This window comes from Triticum urartu, chromosome 7A (assembly GCF_056163025.1).
Source record: "Triticum urartu cultivar PI428250 chromosome 7A, HENAU_Tu73, whole genome shotgun sequence".
NCBI lineage: Eukaryota > Viridiplantae > Streptophyta > Magnoliopsida > Poales > Poaceae > Triticum > Triticum urartu.
Window position 1 is genome coordinate 49,788,390 of NC_141879.1, and position 22,155 is coordinate 49,810,544.

Genomic DNA, 22,155 nt, shown 5'->3' on the forward strand with positions numbered 1-22,155 from the left:
GGATCGGATGGTTGTAGATTACCGACCTGTCAACTTGGTCACTATCAAGAACAAGTATCCGCTTCCCAGGATCAACGATCTGTATGATCAGCTCGCTGGATCCTCAGTCTTCTCCAAAATGGATTTAACGTTGGGCTACCATCAAATCAAAATCAAAAACGGGGACATTCCCAAAACGGCCTTTGTTACTCGTTATGGCCAATACGAGTACACCGTTATGTCCTTCGGTTTAACCAATGCCCCAGCCACCTTCTCTCGGTTAATGAACTCGGTCTTCATGGAATATTTGGATAAATTCGTCGTGGTATACCTCGATGATATACTCATCTACTCAAAGAGTGAGGAAGAACATGCCGAGCATCTAAGGATGGTATTGACAAAACTTCGAGAGCATTGCCTTTATGCCAAATTCTCCAAGTGTGAATTTTGGTTGCCAGAAGTGACCTATCTAGGCCATGTAATCTCTAGTAAGGGTATTGCTGTCAATCCCGAGTGAGTTCAAGCCGTCCTTGATTGGACTCCACCTGAGACGGTCAAGCAAGTTCGGAGCTTCCTTGGCTTAGCGAGCTATTGTCGCCGCTTCGTCGAGAATTTCTCCAAGGTTGCTAAACCTCTAACTGAACTCCTCAAGAAAGATAAAAAGTTCGAGTGGACCCCACAGTGCGAGTTCAGCTTTCAGGAACTGAAAAGACGCCTGACATCTACTTCCGTACTGGTACCACCAGATTTCTCCAAGGACTTTATTATCTATTGCGACGCCTCGCGACAAGGACTAGGTTGCATACTCATGCAAGATCGACAGGTAATTGCCTATGCTTCACGGCAATTACACCCCCATGAGGAAAATTATCACACACATGATCTAGAGCTTGCAGCTGTAGTCCATGCACTTAAAACTTGGCGACATTACCTTCTCGGTAATCGTTGCGAGATCTTCACCGATCACCAAAGTTTGAAATATATCTTCACCCAACCGGATTTGAATCTCAGGCAAAGATGTTGGGTCGAGTTGATCTCAGATTACGACCTAGGAATAACGTACACCCCGGGCAAAGCCAATGTCATGGCTAATGCACTAAGTCGTAAATCTTATTGTAACAACATAATGTTACAACAAAGTCAACCACTTCTCCATGAGGAATTTCGTAAGATTAACCTTCACATAGTTCCTCGAGGATTCCTATCCACCCTGGTGGCGAAGCCTAACCTTACAGATCAAATTATAGCTGCCCAGAAGTGTGATATGGGCATATCCCGGATTAAGGAAAACATCGCTAGTGGAGTTGCTAAATGTTTTTCCATGGATAAGCGAGGTGTTGTCTTCTTCGAGAACCGCTTGGTGGTTCCCAAGAAACAACATCTATGTCAGTTGATTCTTAAGGAAGCTCATCAATCCCCACTCACCATTCATCCCAGTAGTACTAAAATGTATCAAGACCTACGCCAGAGGTTTTGGTGGAGTAGGATGAAGAGAGAAATTGCTCAATACATTGCTAGTTGCGACGTATGTCGTCGTGTTAAAGCAGAGCATCAACGGCCTGCTGGCACCCTTCAACCTTTGGCTATTCCTGAATGGAAATGCGATAAAATCAGCATGGATTTCATTACTGGGTTTCCCAGGACTAAGAGAGGGAATAATGCTATCTTCGTCGGTGTCGATCGTCTTTCCAAAGTAGCCCACTTCCTACATGTTCGTGAGAGTATTACCGCTAGCCAGCTAGCTGACTTATACATCTCTCAAATAGTGTCTCTTCATGGTGTCCCATTGGAAATTAACTCAGACCGTGGGAGTCTCTTCACCTCTCGATTTTGGGAGAGTTTCCAAAATGCTATGGGAACTCGTCTCTCCTTTAGCACCGCCTTCCACCCCCAATCAAGTGGTCAAGTAGAGCGAGTCAATCAAATTATGGAGGATGTGCTCCGAGCTTCTGTCATCTCATTCGGAATGGATTGGGAGAAATGCCTTCCATTCGCGGAGTTCGCTTATAACAATAGTTATCAAGCCAGCTTGGGCAAAGCTCCTTTCGAAGTTCTCTATGGACGAAAATGTCGAACGCCTCTTAACTGGTCAGAAACCGGGGAAAGACAACTCTTTGGCCTAGATATGATTCAGGAAGCAGAAGAGTAGGTTCGTGTTATTCGTGAGAAATTGAAAACAGCCCAATCTCGTCAAAAGGGCCAATATGACCGCAAACATAAGCTCATGACTTATGAAGTCGGCGAGAAGGCTTACCTTCGGGTTACTCCTTTAAAGGGAACCCATCGTTTCGGTATCAAAGGCAAGTTGGCTCCTCGTTACATTGGACCCTTTCGCATTCTTTCCAAACAAGGAGAAGTTGCCTACCAATTGGAACTACCTCCGCATCTTTCCTGAGTTCACGATGTCTTCCACGTTTCTCAACTCAGGCGTTGCTTCGCGGATCCTATCCGTGGGGTGGACCACGAAACGCTTGATCTCCAAGATAATCTCACATACCGGGAATATCCCGTTCGTATCCTAGATCAAGTCGAGCTTACCACTCGACGCCATAACATCAAGTTTCTCAAGGTTCAATGGTCACACCATTCCGAGAAAGAAGCCACTTGGGAAAGGGAGGATTGACTTCGACTTGAGTACCCCACCTTCTTCCCAACGGATCCTAAATCTCAGGACGAGATTCTTTTGAGTGGGGGTGAGTTGTCACACCCTAGCTAGTTCATGAATTAGAGTGTTGCATCATGTCTACTCTTCCAGAAAACTGAAATGGGGATGACAGAACCCCCAGCACCCCCTGGAGACAACTAGGGTTTACTAAAATCTTTTTCAATGAACCTTAAATGCCCTTCTAAAATGTTCATCATCTTTGCCTTGGTCTAGAACCTTTGACAAAAATGGTGCACACTTTTCTAGGACATCACAAGGTCATTGGATTAAACCATATGCTATTTGCATTTGGACATTTAAATGCTACTAAATATTTTAAATGTCCAAATAGTCCCAAACTGAAATGTTCCATGTTGGATATGTTCTAAATAGTGGGCATGTGCAGTTTGGTGATTTTTGGAAATGCCTAAGTATTTTTAGAAAAACCACAAACTTGCAGAAATAAAGAAAACAAAAAAATAAAAGGGAAACAAACTTACCTGGCAAAGCCACCAGCCAGCCCACCTGGCGGCCCAGCATTGTGCTGGCCCGTGCCAGCCAGTTGCTTCGTCCCCACCAGGCAGGCAGGGAGGTGACGCCGGCGTGCGTGAGCTCGCCAGCGCGTCAGCTGCTTGCCGCCCTCGCCCCTGGACACCTGGGCGAGCTCCACGTCGTCGCCCTGACCCCGCAGACACCTCGCTCACTCCTCTGCCTCTCTCCCTCGCCCTCTCCCACCATGGCCGATGCTGACGCGCCCGCGCCACCGTGATAACTGCGTCCGTCGTCGTCTCCGTACCGCGTCACCGTGTCCGTTCGCTCCGCCATCGTCGACTACATCGAGCAGGCCGAGCCCCGAGCGCTCGCCCGCTCTGGAGTCGCCCCCGACCCCGTCTCCCCCAACTCCGGCCGCCAAGATCGCCATCGTCACCCCGCTCAGCTCCGGCCTTCCCCGAGCCCGCTTCGACGATTGCTGCAACCGCCGTGAGCTCAGCTCCGTCCTCCCCCTCTCCGTTAACCCCCTCCTGCATTGTATGTACCGCACCATGTTCACCCGGACCCGCCGCCGTCGAGCTCGTCGCCGACGTGACTCCGGCCACCCACCGGCCACACCACCGTGACCAACGCACTCACCGCACTCACAGAAGCCCATAGCACCTCTCCACGCGCCTCGCCGTGCCCCGTAGCCTCGGGTTCGACCTCACCCGAGCTCCGGCAGCCGGACAGCTCGTCGTCGGCGATGTTTCCGTCCACCCCACTGCCACCACTCGACACGGCTCACTCCCCGCATCACATAGATGTGCTTCGCCGTCGTTTTGGTCGCCGGAGCACGAAACCCGCACCGCTCTGCCGCGTCTGGCCTTGCCGGCGGCTAAACGCCGGCAAGTTTGACCCTGGTTGCCCCCGTGTGGGCCCAGGTTGACTCCCCCTGAGTCTATGACAAGTGGAACCGCTCTGCTAATTAACTTAGATTAGCACTAACTAAATTTAGTTAGTTAATTAACTACTGACACGCGGGTCCCACTGGTCAGGTTTGACCTGGACCGGCCCCGTTGACCACTGACGTCACCCTGACGCAATAATTCAATTACTGGAATTATTCATATACAGGAAATTCCAGAAAATATTACAAACTTCAAAAATTCATAACTTTTAATCTGTAACTCCAAATGCAAAGATTTATATATGAAATTTGATCAGAAAAATTCAATCTTTCCATCTGTAATGGTTTTATGCATGACAAAACACTTTAACCCTGCTGTTTAGGTGAAACAAGCTAATGCACTTATATGGCTTAAGAACATAAGCTTCCATTTGAATCCTTGATTCAAATGGACTCAAACCAACTTGTTTCACAATGCATTAGCCAGGACACCTCATATTTCCATGTCATAGCATGCATCATATTGTTGCATATTGCCATGTGATGATTGTGTTATGTGGTGTCTTTCGTGGTAGGTTCTGCCTCCGAGGATATTTCCGAGTATCCAACTGAAGGGCAGTACCCTACTACTACTCCATCAGGCAAGCAGCCCCATTGATCATATCGATACAATCCCATGTTCATGCTCCTGCTCTCATTTACTGCATTAAGACAACAACGTTTCAAACTGTTGTGTGCTGCGGTAGTTGAACCCTTATCCTCTGCATGACCTGTCATTGCCATAGTAACTAGATGAAACCCACTAGCATGTGTAGGAGTTGATTGAGCCATGTATGTGTTTCCTACCTTGCTATGCCTGCTATGCTTAGAGTTGTGTCAGGTCTGGTTCATCTGGATGATGGGCTAGAGTGAAATGATTACGTCGGTAATGTGAGGGATGTGTTGAACATGATTTGGTAAAGGTATCGATGAGAGGCCATGTAGGAGTACATGGTGGGTTGTTTCATTGAGGCCGTCCCTAAGAACTGAGATATGTATGCGTGATTTAAGATTCAGCTACTACCACACATTGGGCCCTGAAATATGACCCCGCTCGACTTACTGACCCCTCTCATCCTCTGTCCAGGAGTTGCAACTAGTTTCTGGTGTTTATAGGTTATGTGTTGGTGGCCGTGCGTAGCGCTGACCCCAGGGGTGGGCTATGATGCGGTAGATACACCGTGGCACGATGTACCGAGTCGCCCGTTTGGTGTCTCGGGAACCCTGCACACATCGTTTGGGGCCGTTGAGGACACCCCGGCCGGATTTCCTTGCGGATGGAACCCGAATAGGCGATAAACCTAGACTAGAGACTTGTGTGGTTAGTCAGGTCGTGGTCTACACCCACGTCGGCTTTCGCTTGAAGTCTGCCGAGCACATGTCGTGTGCTGATGCTAAGTGGTGGAAACATGTGTGATGAAGTACACCCCTGCAGAGTATAAAACTATTCGAATAGCCGCGTCCGCGGTAAAGGACTACTTGGTGGCCTATACAGTTCATAGACAAGTTAATGGTTACTACTAAAAGACTCAAGATAAGTGTGAGTACCGAGGATGGCCCTCTCATAGGATGACGAGGGAGGATCCACGGTGGAGTATTGTGTTGGTGATTGGTGGACTCGTGTGCGAAAACTATTTTACTAGTGGTGTCTCGTAGGATAGCTTAGCCAAGAGTCAAAGCTGGCTTGCTGCATTAACCCCACCACCTTCTTGAGAATGAGCATGTATAGTAGGATCTGTTGTAAGACTTGCTGAGTACCTTTGTACTCATGTTGCTTTAATTACTGTTTTCAGACGACAACACCGCCCCCTCCGATGGGTTTTACGTAGACCTCGACGTCGATGAGTAACTTGCCACCCAGGTGGTGATTCTGGCCATGGAGGGCCCTATGTAGATAGACAGGCTTCGTTAAGCCTTCTTTCTTTCTAGTGTCTGTAGTCAGACTTATTTGCTTCCGCATGTGCTTGTATGCTTGTATGACTTGAGTGTCAGGTCATGTGACTCCTACCTGTATGAACATGTTATGTATGGCTCTCCGGAGCCTTTAAATAAAGTACTTGAGTTGTAGAGTTTTGTTGTGATGCCATGTTGTATTTACACATATCGAGCATATTGTGTGTATGATTGAAATGCTTGGTATGTGTGGGATCCGACAATCTAGTTGTTTATCCTTGGCAGCCTCTCTTATGGGGAAATGTAGTCTAGTGCCTCCTTGAGCCATAGTAGTCCGCTACAGCCCGGTTCACGGGAGTCCTGCTAGCCCAGCACTACTGCTCAGGACACTTGACTGGCCGGCATGTGTTTCACTTCGTTCCTGTGTCTGTCCCTTCGGGGAAATGTCACGCGGTGACATCCGGAGTCCTGTTAGCCCAGTGCTACAGCCCGAATTCACATGCTGTTGACCGACATGCTCGATGTGATTCATGTATGCATGTCCCCATAGGTTTGTGCCGCTTTGGGTTCACGACTAGCCATGTCGGACCGGGTTCTCTGTCATATGGATGCTAGCGACACTATCATATACATGAGCCAAAAGGCGCAAACGGTCCCGGGCCATGGTAAGGCGACACCCGTGGGAATACCGTGCATGAGGCCGCAAATTGATATGAGGTGTTACCGGCTAGATCGATGTGACTTGGAATCGGGGTCCTGACACCTACCCTCATTGCTTCGGGAGAAACCCTAGGCCCGAGGTCTCAGACCAGGACAATGACGGCATCTTGATGCCATGTTCCCTCTTGGGGCACTGTCCTGGAATTGGATCTAGCTGGAGAGACCCGTGGCTTGCATAGTGGTCATCGGTGTGGCTCGGGTGGCAGCAGTTATGTGGGTGTGCGACGATGGGGCTGCAGTGAGGTTGTGGTAGTCGTCTCTGCGACGTGTCCTCTTGCCCATGATGGTCCATTTGCTGCGGTGGAGTTGAAGCTGCACGATGGATCCTTGTGGCAACAATGACAAGCGGTGGATGTCCCTTCTCGATGATCCTTCACGGCGCTAGCCTTGCATAGTGCTCCATTGCTTGTATATTCTTAGATCCGATGTTGCCTTGTTACAGGCGAGTGTGTTCTTCATTTGACAGAATCTTCACGTGGCCCCTTCTGCCTCTACAATGTGTGCCTTGTCGTTTGATGCTTGCGGGGAAGTCGTAGGATCTTACGTGAGGAGAAGTGGTGACGATGACGCCAAGGTGTGACCTCGTCAATGTTTTCTTGGTAGTGGTTTGTGAGGTTTTGCGAGTTGTGTGGTTTTTCACCTAGTTTTCCTCTAATTAACCGGGCAACTATCTTCTTCTTAGTCAATAAAAATGGAAAATCTTTGCCTCGTTTCAAAAAGAAGATCAGTAAGTGAAGCAATTTCGTTGTGAGAATTATGAGTTGGGAGGCGTGCAACTAATGAATGCTTATGACGCCTGCATAAAGGCGAAGATATCAAATCAAAAGCTGACTATAGAAGAGCACCGCATGTGCTAAACTAGTAGAAGTGCACACAAGCGGTGCAATGCGGTGGATCGGGAGGGCACCTTTATGTGTGCACAACTTCTCAACTCATAAATATCGGTCTCTCCCGAACCTCTTAATTAGTTGCAATTCCTAACAACAATGAACGGATATCGTCTCTACATCCAGAGGGTAGGAAACGTCTATTGCCTCTATACAATTTGCATAGGCTTGATAGGGCATCGGGAGCTATTTTATGGCTAGGTGACCATGTTTTGGGATCAATTTATCATGTATATCCTCTCGCTTCTATCAATGTGGCATTGTAGTCCTGCAGCCTCGAAGACAAGTGCAGGCACCGCAACCTGTTGCCTGATCACTCTCTGACCCGAGGTACCCACATCCAAAGAATAATATAATTCTGAAGTTACAGAGAAGTCGATGTATTTCCCCTAGGTCAAAGTAGAATAAATAGGTGGATTTTTCAGCGCAAACCTAATTACTAATAGGTTGTAATGGATCATGTAGTTCTATGTTTAATCTCCATATATAAGTCAAATGTCTAATGTTGGAACAACAAACTAGTTTTCCATGTTTAATTACCTCCTTGTTAGTCTTTTTCCAAAAAAACATTTCCAAGTTCGGGTATGATCATGTGAGCATTTTTTTTGAAGGACCAGCGAAGGCTGGTGTTTCATTGATCATAAGCAGGGAGCAGATGACAAAGCAATAAGGTGGAGATCCGAAGATCAAGGAAAATAAGGAAGAAGAAGAACAGAGAGAAAAGAAAGCAAGGTGCCACCAGGCACAGGCCACTAGTCTACTCTCCTGGCGGGTCCCCGAAAGGGCTCTAAATTGACTTGATGCCGGCTTGTTGCCAGAGGCTTAGCTCTCTCCTGATCTCGTTGAGAGTGTCTTCCACCTTGGCCTCTTTTGCCCTAAATATACAATGATTCCTCTCTTGCCAGATCTTCCAAAGGACAAGCATTGCGAGAGACCTGATCGCTTTCCTGTGGGATGGAGGCGTTGCATCTGACATAGCCTTGAACTTGTCAAGAGAGGTTGCGTTGCTGATCCAGGATTGCTGGCCTAGTGCACGACAGCACTTCCATGCAGCAATAGCATTCCAGGTTGCCGCCGTGAGGGGGCAAAGCCAGAACAAATGCTCGGAGTTTTCCAGGTTTCGGAGGCATAACTGACAGAAGTAGCTATTCGGCCATCCTCGCCGCTGCAGCCTATCATTGCACCAGAGCCCGTTCTGGTGGAGCAGCCAGGCAAAGATCTTCAGCTTTGCAGGCGCGCGGGTGTTCCAGATCAGCTCGCGACACTGAGTCTGCACAGAGCCCTGGAACTAGGTGCGGTAGGCAGAGTGAGTCGTGTACTGACCGGATGCTTCAATATTCCAGGCGATCTGGTCTTGGTTGGCTTCCTGGAGATGGTATGATTGCAGCCGGCGGTGTAAGTTGAGCACGTCATGTGCTATAGAACTGACGTCGCCGTGCGCTAGGTCAGAAACCCAGCGGTCTTCGAGAAGTGCCTGCGCCACCTATCTGTTCTTTCTTTTGGAGTGTTTGAAGAGGTTGGGGTGGAGGATCTTCAGCGGAAGCGCATCGATCCAAGCCGTGTGCCAGAAGCTAGCCATCTTGCCATTGCCTATAGTCACCTTTGTTGCCGCACTAAAGAGGGCGTGATCGGAGGCATCGCATGGCAGTTCTGTTCCTGCCCATGGGCGCTCCGGGCTTTTCTAGGTGTGCCAGAGCCAGCGAAGGCGGAGAGCACGGCTGAACTTGGACAGGTCGAGGATGCCAAGGCCTCCGTGCTCGATCAGGGAGCAGACCCGAGCCCAGTTCACTTTGCAGCTGCCGCCGGTGAGCTCCTGATCGTGTCCCTAGAGGAAGCGACGTCTGCATTTGTCTATTTCTTTCAGCAGCTTCACTGGGATTTTGAGGGCCGTAAGGGCAAACGTTGGCATGGCGGTGAGGAAGCATCTGACAAGGACTCTGCGCCCGGCCATGGAGAGCATTTTCCCTTTCCAGCCCGCTAATCTAGCCCGAATTCTATCCAGTATGAAGTGAAGATGCACTAGCCTAAGCCGGCCAATTGTGAGTGGAAGCCCCAGGTATCTGGTCGGGAATTGCGCGATCGGACCCCCAAAAGACTGGAGCATCGTGCTGAGGTCGACGTCGTAACAGCAAATCGGAGATGCCGTAGACTTGGTGTTGTTTATCTTCAGGCCCGTAGCATCGCCGAAGCTCTCAAGCATATCCATAAGGTAGTCAATCTCCTCTCTAATGGGGTTCACGAAGATGATGACATCGTCTGCATATAAGCTAACCCTAAATTTGATCTCCCTGCCTGGCACTAGCGTAATATGTAGTTCTTCTTCATCCGCTTTGAGGAGGCGATGGATGGGATCGATCGCAAGGATGAACAGGAGCGGCGACAGGGGGTCGCCCTGCCGTAGGCCGCGCCGATGCATGATGGATTTGCCATGGACGCCATTGAGGAGGAAGGCCAACGATGAGGTGGCGAGCAGCATGGTGATCCAATCCCGCCATCTCGCACTAAAACCTAGGTTCACAATGAGCTCAAGCAGATATTCCCATGAAACGTTATCGAAGGCCCTGGAGATGTCTAACTTGAGGAGCACAGCCGGCGTCTTTTTCCGGTGCAGAGCTTTCACACAATTTTGGACGTAGACAAAACTGTCATGAAGACATCTTGTTTTTAGAAAAGCTGTCTGGGCCGGCGATATGATGCGTTGGACGATTGGGGCGAGCCTGATCGACAGCACTTTGGAGACTAGCTTAGCGATGGAGTGGATCAGGCTAATCGGACGGTAGTGGTTGATGTCGTTCGCGCCGTCTTTCTTGGGGATTAGGGCTACGATTGCGGAGTTGAGCAAGCCAAAATTGTTGCCCGCCAGGTTGTAGAATTGATTGAAGGCCTGCATGACGTCTACTTTGATAATCTGCCAGCACGATCGGAAGAATGTGCCGTTGAAGCCATCTGGCCCAGGGGATTTCTCTGCCGGAGATGCCTGAATCGCCGCCCACACCTCTTCTTCAGAAAAGGGGTTATCCAGCCCACCACCTTGGATTGTGGGCATGTGGATTTGGCCCCAGTTAATCGTAGACGAGCGCTGTTTTGTAGCCCCCAGGATGCTGTCGTAGTGGTTGTGAATTGCTGCTTCTTTGTCGCTGTGCGCCGTGACTACTGTATCATTGACCTTCAGAGAGTGAATGAAGTTTTTTCTCTTCCGCGAGCAGATTTTTGCCATGAAGAACTTTGTTGGGGCGTCGCCGGAGCGTAGCCAGGTGAGCCTGGAGGCCTGCCTCTTCCTGCATCTCTCAATCGCTGCCAGCCCCAGTAATCTGAGCTTGAGGCTCCTACGCAGGTCGCGTTCAGCCGACGAGAGCTGGCGCCTTTCCTGGGCCTCGTCGAGGCGCAAGATGACCTCGCAGGCCATATGGAATTGCAGCTTTGCATCACCGAAGAGGCCCTGGCTCCAAATCCGTAGGTCTCTGGCCATACGAGCAAGCTTGACGTGAAGGCGGGTGAATGCGCATGAGGCAGCCACTGGCCGCGCCCAGGTCGCGGTCACCGTATCCGTGAAGCGCGGGAAGCGCGGCCAGAAGGACTCGAACTTGAAGCATTTGCGCCAGCGGGGTCCCGCCGCATCGGACAGCACCAGCGGGCAATGGTCGGAGCAGGCAGTGGAGGCGGCCATGAGCATGGTCAGGGGAAAACGGGTTTCCCATGGTACGTTGCAGAAGAATTTGTCGATGCCCACTAAGGTTGGATTGTCGCGCTCGTTGCTCCAGGTGTACCTGCGGTTGCTGCATTTGAGTTGTCGAATACCCGCTCTATCAATGGCCCCCTGAAGCGGCCCATCAGCCTTCTGTTGAGGTTGAGGTTGTTCTTCTCCCTTGCCTCGTAGATTTGTTTGAAATCACCGCAGATTATCCAAGGTTCAGACATGGGCGGGGCCGTGCTCGAGATCTCAGCGAGAAAAACCTCTTTGCTTGCGTCGTCGTTTGGTCCGTAGACCGTGGTTAGCCAAAAGGGTGTGTGGCCTCTAGCTACGGTGACCCTGATCGTGACAGCAAATTGGCCAACAGCATGGGTGACGACATCTACAAGATCTTTGTTCCATAGGATGGCAATGCCACCGCGCGTGCCGATGGCGGGCATGACAGCGCAGCCCTGCAGCGTTTGTCCACCAATTTCGCGGACGAGGGCTGGCGACCAAACGTCTATCTTGGTCTCTTGCAAGCACAGAATGGCGGTCCGGTGAGCAGCAACTACTTCTCTAACCGCTTCTCTCTTCGCCGGCGAATTCAAACCACGTACGTTCCAGCTCATGATCGGGGGGGAGTGAAGTTCGTCATTCATCGGGACACTGATGGTTTTCTCCGGCGACTACAAACACTAAAGGCGAACAGGTACACCATCCAGCTCTCCGGGGGACGCCGTCGACCACCAATAGGCCCCAAACCACGACGGCGCCGGACCGGCCTCAGCCTTGCACTGTTACATGAAAGAAGCAAACCTAACTCCGACCAGCCGAGTGCTGGCCATCGCCGGAAACTACTGCTACAGCTACAACACAGATTGGTTCCTAACATAACTAAACCATGGCCTCCTCGGTGACTCCTTCCGGCCCGTTGAGGCCAGCAGCGATACGCAGAGCGTCCTTGCCCAGCCTGGTGAGCTTGGCGATGACGGCGATATCTTCATCGGACAGAGGCTCATCGAACCTGCGCACGAGCGCCTCCGCAGCCTTCTTCGTCATCTTCTCTTTCGGGCCAAGGAGGCCGAGCCCCTGGACCAGGCGGAGCGAGCCGCGCTGCGCCACGGGCACCTTGCAGTTCTGGGCCGCCTGACGCACGCTCTGACGCGGCGGGGGAACTGACGTAGCTCGGACCTTGGGTGGAGCAGAGCTATGCTTGGATGGCGGTTGGGCGAGCAGGGGGTCGGCTTGTCGCAGAAGAGGCGTCGCGGTGCAGCAGATGATTCTACAATCTCCAGGTGTTGAACTTGTTGCGTCACCTCGCCCAGCTGGACGGCAACCGTGGCCACGGTCGTGGGCGCCTGGCAGCTGAGGAGGGCCGGGTTGTGGCACGCTCCAGAGAGCGTGGGGCTGAATGCGTCCGGCATCTCCACTGCTTCTATGCCCCTCCTCTTTCTTGCGCCCTCATCGAAGTCAAGGGGCACGGCCGTCGATGCCGCGATCATCTCGTCGAGCTGGGCCGCGACGACGTCCCCGGAGAGCAGGGGGGCGGGGATGGCCTTGTCAGTCGTGGCGAAGAACTCGTCGACGCCGTCGGGGGCAGGTGCACGTGCGGGAGGAGTAGGCGTGGGCACGTGCACCTGACTTGCCAGTCGCTGGCTGCCGCTCTTCTTCTTGTTTGGGTATGCCTTGCCGGACGAACGGTCACGGCCGCCATGTTGGTCGTGGTTTCTTGAGCTTCCAGGGCGGCGGGTGGGGGTGGGGGGAGCGGCTGTGCCGGCGCACTCTGCTGGTGGCCCCATCCGCTCCTGACGAGGCGTTGGAGCCGCGCCCGCGCCCAAGCAGCGCGTCCTTCCAGGAGCGCCGGCCACCGCCACCGCCGCCTCCCGTCCCCTCATCATCACGACGGGGGCCACCACGGGGAAGGCCACGGCAGCCCGTGTCCACCACCGGCGCGCGCTGCAGGCAACGATGGCGCTCCTCCATCTGGCCGTCCTCCACATGCATGACCCAAGTGCCCGTGTAGGTGCACGGCAAGCTGTCGTCGTGGTCGGAGTCGGAGGAGGGTAGGCCGCTTTGAGCTGAGTGGGAGGAGCGAGGAGAGCGGGGGGACCAATCCTCCACCCTGTCGACGTGGATGAGGAGGTCGTAGCGCTCGGCGCCGGGCGGCAGGGCGACACGCCGATCGGGCGGCGAGTGGCCCTCCATCTCTTCGACCCGGCCGGCGCCCTGAGGTAGCTTCCAGTAGGTGTGCCGGGTGGGGATGAACGCCATGTCCCAGACCCACACCCAGCAAGCGAAGCTTTTGGTGTGGTCGCGCTCCAGCGTGCGGCTGTCAAGCCTGTCGATGCGCACCTTGTCTCCGAACACCTCGTGGACGCCCTCCAGGGTCCGGTACTGCTGAGGCAGATGCTCGATGGCCAGCATGGTCGTTTTCGCACCAGGGCGCGATGTTGAAGTTGACGCCGTCGACGCGCAGGGAGCCGCGGCGCACCGCGTTGTCATGGTGGGCAGCCTGGGTGAAGATGATGAAGAAGTCTTCTGGGTTGTGCGCCGTCACCCGCAAGTGATGCGGTGGGATGCACAGCTGTGCCTCAAAAGCGCGGCCCACCGCCATGGGCGAGGTGGCGCAGATTCCGTCGGCCGCGCGCAGCGTGACAGCGTGGCGTCGAAGGAAGAAGACGCTCTGCTCGATGGCCGGGGTGGACTCGCTGACCTTGTGGCTTGCGCGGGGACGCCTGGCCGGGTCGACCAGGCTGAGCTCAGCCATGCCGACAGTCGTCGGGGATGGAGGTACCAGCGGTGGTGGAGGTGGGGTGGGGAAACGAAGGCGAGAGTGGACCGAGGAGCGAGGAGGGAGCGGACCTAACCTACTGGAGGCAGGACCGCCATGGCCGTTTCGTGGATTTTGGGGGCACTCTCTGGCAAAATGGCCGCAGAGCTCACAGATCACGCAGCGGAGAGGGTCGTGGCAGTCCTTTCTACGGTGGTGCTTGCTGAGGCAGCGAAAACAGCGGCCGCGGAAACGGCTTAAGAAAGCCTCTCGGCCACCCACCGCATTGAAGTTCGGCCGCCGGTCCGAGCACAGAGCCGCGCTCTTCTTTGAAGGAACCGGCGAATCCAGGGTTGCCTTGCGGCTTTTGCGCGAGGAGACCTCGGTCCAGTCACCGTCCATTCCTAAAGGGGAATGGTCGGCCGCTGGGGATGGGACGACGACGATGGATTGAAGGCGTCGGGCTGGGGGGTGGGGGCTGAGATCCATCGGGTCTTCCGAGGTAGGCGCCATAGAGCAGCCTCCCCGCAGCAGCAGGCGCGGCGGGGCCGCCGGATCCGGCATTGAAGACGCGTCATGGCCCGGGATCTCGGGCGGGGATGGAGCAGGGGGCGCCGGGGAGACCCGCGGGTCGGCGCCAGGAGCAGGGCGGCCATGCGGATCGAAGGCGGAAGCGGGGCGGTGGGGCGGCGCGCCCATGCTGGGCGCGGGGTGGTGGCCGCCGCGGCCGGAGCGGCCAGCGGCGCAGGGAGGGGAGGGTGGCTACCTAGCAGCAGGGAGTACTTGCGCTCCTCGGTCGACTGATCTTCTCATGTGAGCATTTTTTTTCTGTTGAGAAATATATTGGGTCTGTTTTGTGCAAGTTCTAGCATGTTTAACTAGAAGAGTGATTTGCTTTTCATAAGACAACCATTCAGGCTGAAACAGGGACTTGAAAGGAGAGATGGATCTGGATGTACACCATGAAACCGAGGACCTCCAACCAACTCAGCACAACATGATACAGTACCCTGGTTTCAACTACACTGTCAGGCTAGCCATCATGTGTCCATTATATGCAATATGTTGGTTTATGTTTGGGCGGTGTGCAACCAATGAGTACCTATGACATGGAAAGTATATATAGCTTTATCACACATAAAGGTGAAGATAAAATCAATATTGACGAGTACACAAGCCATGCAATGCGGTGGGCCAGCGAGGCACCCTTCATGTCACCGGCCGGTTCCCATCCGAACCGATAAATATCGGCCTCTTCCGTGCCTCTCAGTTCCAAATCCTAGCAACGGCGGAAGGTGATTGTCCTTATATACACAAAGCAAAACGTGCATATCTATATGATCAGTTTCATAGGCTTGAAATGCACCGGGGGATGGAGTGGTGGCGTTGGGTTTTTTTACAGCAATCGGTTGCGTAGACTTGGAAGGCACCGGGAATTATTTCACGGCAAGAAGATCTTGGGACACCACAAGGCTTTTCACTCCATCTTGTCCCTCGCGTATACTCGGCAACTTGATACCTTTGCGGTCCAGCAGCAGCGGGAAGCGAGTACGGGCTTCGCCTCATGTCCTGTAGTTACTTTCTGGCATGGGACACGCACATCTGGACCTGAGGCTGGGAGCACATGGAAGAGGATGATGATATGGATAGGCTATCTTACTTCCCTTTCTCTAGCCACAAGCGTTTCTGCGACCTGAGAAGCTTCCTTAGCCGTACTGGATGGCCCTCTGGCTTCACTGGCTCATAGTGCAGGGGAGCCAACCACACAAAGGGATCAAGAGATCACCTTCATGCCTTCCACATACGTTGGGTGATGGAGTGCAGCCAACCAGCTGCTGTACAGATCAGGCAAGAGGATGCACGAACCAACCATATGCAACATCTGTCATAGTAGGGGATTGCTACCAGATGCCATCACCACTTTGTAAGATGCTTCATATGACAAGCTTGGAATAGTTATAGCCACATTTCATATTTCATATGACATCTTGTAAGAACGGTTGGAGAACAAGGCACTTCACAGATACTTATTTCATATGACAGTTCAGAAAATAGTTATACACAAGTTAAAAGGAACACAACGAGCTGATGGCAAACACTCTATTTTTATTGAATTGATGATACTATATGCATCAAACCGTTTGTATGGGAGAAGGGGACGATGAGCAAACTACAAGGACTAAAAGGGTGCATCAAAGCATAAAACCCATGGAGGCGACGATCTTGGGGAGAGAAAGAAGCATCGCAAGCACGACTATCAGTTCAATGTAAACAAATACAAAAAAAACAGTCCCCAATTTGATCAGGCTCGCCCCCTCCGCGAATCATCTAAGGGGGGCGATATGTATCGAATGTAAGACAACGCAAATGGAAAAGGCATTGTTTATTACAGGCCTAAAAATACCACTCACGCTCCGACGCAGGCATCCTCCTCTCCCTCCGTTATTCCAAGCTTCTGGGCACGAGACCTTCAAGTGTGGTGTTTGTTCTTTGCCATCAACGATGACAGAACCTCGACGAGTGTGCGATCTTACAGGCTCTTGGCTGCGGCGATGACGCTCTCCGCGGTGATGCCGTACTCCTTGTAGATCTTCGGGGCAGGAGCGCTGGCGCCGAACTTGTCGATGCCGATGGTCTTGCCCTTGGATCCGACGTACTTTTGCCATCCGAGGGTAGAGCCAGCCTCAATGCTGATCCTTGCGGTGACAGCCTCAGGGAGCACGCTCTCCTTGTATTCATCTGACTGCTCGTCGAAAAGCTCCCAGCAGACAAATGACACAACGCGGACGGTCTTCCCCTCCTTCATCAACTCTTCGGCAGCCTTCACAGCAATCTCTACCTCAGAACCAGTGCTCATTATGATGAAGTCAGGCTTGTTGTCGGTCGAGTTGTCAGAGATAGTGTATCCACCCTTCGCAACGCCCTCAATTGAGGTACCAGGCAGATGAGGAAGCTTTTGCCTGGAGAGAGCCAGAATAGATGGCCTCTTCCTGTTGAGGACAGCCACCTTGTATGCCCCGGCAGTCTCCTTGCCATCAGCAGGACGGAACATCAGCATGTTTGGCATCGCACGGAAGCTCACCAAGTGCTCAATGGGTTGATGGGTCGGACCATCTTCTCCCAGACCAATAGAGTCATGGGTCATGACATAGATAACTCCAGCTTCAGACAAGGCTGAGATCCTCATGGCACCTCTCATGTAGTCGGTGAAAACAAAGAAAGTTGCACAGTATGGAATGAGCCCTGGGGTGTGCAGCGCAATGCCGTTGCAAATGGCGCCCATTCCGTGCTCCCTGACTCCAAAGCGGACATTGCGCTCCTCAGGGGTATCCTTCTGGAAGTCGCCAAACATCTTAAGCAATGTCATGTTGGAGGATGCAAGATCAGCACTACCTCCAATAAGACCAGGCACAACTTTAGCAAGTGCATTCAAGCATTGCTGGGAGAGATTCCTGGTGGCATCTGCAGGGCTCTCGGTTGTGTATTGCTGGACAAATCAAACAATCTACCATCAGTGATCTCATTGTTTACATATCAGCTAAAGTATCACAAGTAAACATGGCAAACCACTTACAGGAAGAGCATCGGCCCAGCCAGCGGGCAACTCTCCTGTGATGATACTTTTCAAGGTGGCGGCATCTTCTGGGTACTTCTGCTCGTACTGTGCAAACTTAGCATCCCAGTCAGCCTCAAGAGCGGCACCTTGGGGAATATGGCGGCTCCAGTGGCTGCACAACAGTTCAGGCAAAAAGAAATGATAAGCTGGACACCAAGCAGGTTCACCACCCTCATTCAGATAACCAATACACACAATAGACAAACCTCTTGACATCCTCAGGCACAAAGAATGGCTCATATGGCCATCCAAGGTTTGCCCTGGTCGCTTCGACCTCGCTGGTGCCCAATGCAGCTCCGTGCACAGCGTATGAGTTGGCCTTGTTGGGAGATCCAAAACCGATTGTGGTAGTCACCTAAAAAGGGCAAAATCTTGGGTAAATATGATGAACTGTACAACAACAACAACAACAACAACAACAAAACAGAGATGATTCTTCATCAGATAATAAAAGAAAGTAACCTTGATCATTGTGGGCTTGTCGGTAACTGATTTTGCTTCCTGGATGGCTTTACGGATCTCGTCATAACCATCGTTGCCATTCTTAACCCAGAGTGTGTGCCACCCAAGAGCCTCAAAGCGGCCACTCACATCCTCTGTAAAAGCAATCTCTGTGTCTCCGTCAATGGAGATGTGGTTGTCATCATAGAAAACAATTAGCTTGCCAAGACCCCAATGCCCAGCCAAGGAGCAAGCTTCAGTCAAGATACCCTCCATGTTGCACCCATCTCCCACAATACAGTACCTATAGAAAATTGCATACCAGGTTAACGCACTGCACCACTCAAACTAAACGGAAGACAACAACGTCAGAATATTACGTGTAGTGGTCAACGATTTCACTGTCAGGCTTGTTGAAACGAGCGGCCAGGTGCTTCTCAGCAAGCGCCAACCCGACGGCATTCGCGATACCCTGACCAAGAGGTCCTGCATAAGCCAAGCAAAAGGGAAAATTAGTCTCATGCTCCGGCATGGCAGGTCAGAGTTGCTGTGAGCTCAGCTGAGATGGACAGACCAGTGGTGACTTCAACTCCAGGAGTCTCGAAGTTCTCGGGGTGGCCCGGGGTGGAGCTTCCCCACTGCCTGAACTGCTTCAGGTCCTCTTCCTGCGGCAGAACAGGGGACACGGTTACAACAAGATCAGTGGCGCCATAAGAGGTAAATCAGCCATGTTAAACACCTAAGCAGATTACTCCAGGTTTAAGAAACTACTGTACTAAACATGAGTGATGAATCCAAGGTGCACAATCTGAGCTTCCAACAAAATTTTGACAGGAACTATAAATTTAACGAAACAGATCTCTGACAGCTGGACAAAGGTAGGGCGTTTTCTACTATGACAGGATCGACCCAAGAAAAATAGTAGCAGTCAGGATCTGGCCTTTCGACTGTTTCACCAAACAAAGATCCAACTTTGCACAAACCTACTCCCGATTTCGCCGCCCCAACTAACAGAAATCGGCGGCACAGATGACAGGACAGGAAAGGGAGAAAAAAATAACAGACGCAAGAATCGCGGGCCGCGGCGAGGCGAAGCAGAGGACGGGGAGAGGGTTACCTTGACGGCGTCGTAGCCGGCGAGGTGGAGGAGGGCGTACTGGAGCATGCAGCCGTGGCCGGCGGAGAGGACGAAGCGGTCGCGGTTGAACCAGTAGGGGTTCTTGGGGTTGTAGCGCATGACCTCGTCGTAGAGGATGTGGCCCATGGGCGCGCACCCCATGGGCAGGCCGGGGTGGCCGGACACGGCCTTCTCGACGGCGTCGATGGCCAGGAACCGGATCGCGTTGACCGACTTGTCGAGCAGCTCGCCCGTGGCGGCCGCCTCGACGGTCTCGACGGCCGCGGAGGCGCGCACCCTCTGGGTGCCGCTCCTGCGGGAGGAGGAGGCGGCGGCGGCCGCCGCGGCCCGGCGCGCCGGGAGCGGCGAGCGGAGGGCGCGGCCGGCGAGCGAGCTGAGGCGGAAGCCCAGGCGCTCGGCCGGGGCCGCCGCCGGGGAGGAGGGGGCGGCGCCCGCGCGGGCCGCGATGGTGGCGTGCGCGGCGGCGACGGAGTGCGCTGCCATGGCGGTGTGTGGCGGAGGACGGCGGAGATGGCGAGGTGGGTGGGGTGGGGTGGGACGGGGGGTAGGGGGGATGGCCGAGGGGTTATGTATAGATTTCCAGGTGCGTTTTGGGGGGCTCGTTGGGGTGGGGTAGAGGGAGAGGATGGCTGTGGGGTTTTCTGTGGACTTGGTGCATGGGCCGTGGACCGTAGTCTCAATCCTAAGCCGCCGGTGGCTGATGTAAGCAAGATATTATTGTTAATTAATAATCAGCCTGATACCCTCAAAAAAATTAATAATCAGCCTGATTAGTGTGACGTGTCATGTTGATTTGAATAAAATGAGTAGAAAAATATAAGTTGGTAGCACAATAGATTTTAAATAATCTCCTTTTATAGAGCATCTACAACCGGAACCACTTTCCCTAAACGTCTAGCCGGACGGCCGAGACGTCATCCGCGATGTAGGTCGTGCAGACACGTCTGGACATGTCCACCATGTCGACAGCCCAGTTTGGCAAGTACGACTCAGTACGATCCACATATACCCCGCACCAGACCAAACCCTAGCCCTCACTCTTACCGCTCTACTCCACTCCAATCCAGTTCCCATTCCTCCCGTCGCCTCCCCTCCCTTCAGCTCCACCATGGTGGGCTTCACCGGTGGATCTGAGTATGATCAGTCCGGATCCATCGACTCGGAGCTTGCCGCTTGCTCGGACAAGGAGGATGGATCCGACATGGGCGCATCCCGTCGCAGATCCATTAGCCAGGTGTCTTCACCGCCATTCTGTATCCGAGTTTGCTCCATCGCCGCAGCCGGCGAGTGCGGTTGAGCGGATCCCCCAGCTGAAAGTTTCGGTGCCCCGGCTCAACGTATCCACGTGGTGGTCCTTCTCCCCACAAATGTCAACCTCGGAGTCTAAGGACAATGGCTGCAATGCTCAAGGTCGCGACGTCCCGGATGTGAAAGCTACGGACGAGTGTCCATGATCGAGGCACGGCATGCCCTCGATGACAGGGAGAAGGCGTGCCGCATCATGGAGTGGCAGCATGCCAGGAACAAGAAAGCCGAGGAGGATGCCCATGCGCGGATCCTGGCGAAGCGGCAAGACCAGACCCTCGTGTTAGAGGAAGCTTGGGCCATCCCTGCCCTCGTTGAGCGATTGCGGGTGTGGACAAATGAAGGGTGGCCGGCTCGTGTCCGCGAAGATACAGGAGGCCAGATTTACCCATTTCGGTTGTAGATGCCCTTAGTCCATGCAATGATGTGAACTTTCTTTTTTTTGCGGGAAATATGAACTCCACACTAAAGTGAGTGAACAAAATGTATAGATTTAATACTATGCTTGCCGTACAAAATAGCAGCCGGGGCATATATACATACATAAACAAATAACTGAACTAACCTTGTTGCTCATCAGAGAACAATGGGTTTTGGCTACTTTGGGCGTCATCAGGTTTGGGTGCACCGTGCACCTATGGACCGGGCGCACGGGGGAAGGTGTGGTGAGGTGGGTTGGTGGATGAGGGGCTCGTCGGCAGCCGTGGATTGGACCAGACGGTCAGATCACGGCCGTCGGAAGGGGGTAGGAAACGACTGGATATTATAAAAGATATTTTCCCGGCCTTTTGTGTTTTTTTTTTGGGTCGCGAAAGCTTGGCCCTTTGCGCAGGTTGGGGGCGTCGCCGTCACGGTTGTTTTCTGGAGTCATTCCAGCCTCGACGGCGATGGGTTTCATGCCATGAGAATTTCAAGTCAGAAACGCTTCATAGGTCCGGCGGCATGGTGCTTTTTTGGTGCTGTGTGTGTCGTTGGTAATTTATTCTTGCGCGTGAAACCCAGCCACACGAGGATAACAACAGAGCGATAATAGGATGGATTGACATGTTATCCACGGGCAGCATGGATCTGTGCATGCGAATATTCCTTGGTGATTTTTGCAAAAAGAAATAAGTGTGTATAATTCAAGATTTTTATGACCTTTTGTCTAGAGGGGTAGGGGTGTGGGTGACTTGAAATGGCACCGTACTGGTTTCCATTGGCGCGGCGAGAAGGGCTCGACAGTTTCCTAGCGTCACCACATTGGGGCGCATGAGCTAAACCCGAGACCGTTCCGTACTGGTTTTCATTGGTGCGGCGAGAAGGGCTCGGCAATTTTCTAGTGTCGCCACCACGTGTATTGGTGCTATATTGTCCAGATATCTTTATGGGGTTAAAAAGCGACAAAAAAGTTCAAAAGGGTTAAAAATACAAAACCGGGAGTAACAAAGGGATCCATGCACCCCTAGGGATATATGCGCGAGGATATTCTTCATATTTTTGCGGGTACGTTAATTCAAGATATTCTTTTAGACTTCTCATGGCACCACACATCCCCTTGGCTCACTCACAAGTGGCAATCTATATGTTTGCATCCGCGGATCTTCCAGGCTCATAGTGGCCCATGCTCCATTCTCATGCCAGTTACAAAATCCAAGTTTTTGGCCAATAATGAACAAATATATCTCTT

General features: G+C 52.5%; 1 protein-coding gene and 1 long non-coding RNA gene across 2 annotated transcripts in view; one reads left to right on the forward strand and one right to left on the reverse strand.

The window, feature by feature from the left end:
* Positions 1-16,543, forward strand: part of LOC147957593 (uncharacterized) — a 53,683-nt gene extending 37,140 nt beyond the window's left edge. The window contains exon 2 of the long non-coding RNA XR_015611444.1: positions 16,293-16,543. This is a non-coding gene — a long non-coding RNA (uncharacterized LOC147957593). The remainder of the gene's footprint in view (positions 1-16,292) is intronic.
* Positions 16,223-19,714, reverse strand: LOC125520637 (transketolase, chloroplastic). The gene is made up of 7 exons (XM_048685601.2): positions 19,161-19,714; positions 18,618-18,708; positions 18,424-18,529; positions 18,065-18,347; positions 17,809-17,957; positions 17,561-17,714; positions 16,223-17,473 (listed from the first exon to the last, which is right to left on the reverse strand). Exons 1-7 carry the CDS (start codon positions 19,662-19,664, stop codon positions 16,517-16,519), a joined length of 2,244 nt encoding a protein of 747 aa, XP_048541558.2. The 5' UTR covers positions 19,665-19,714; the 3' UTR covers positions 16,223-16,516.
* Positions 19,715-22,155: the final 2,441 nt, after the last annotated feature.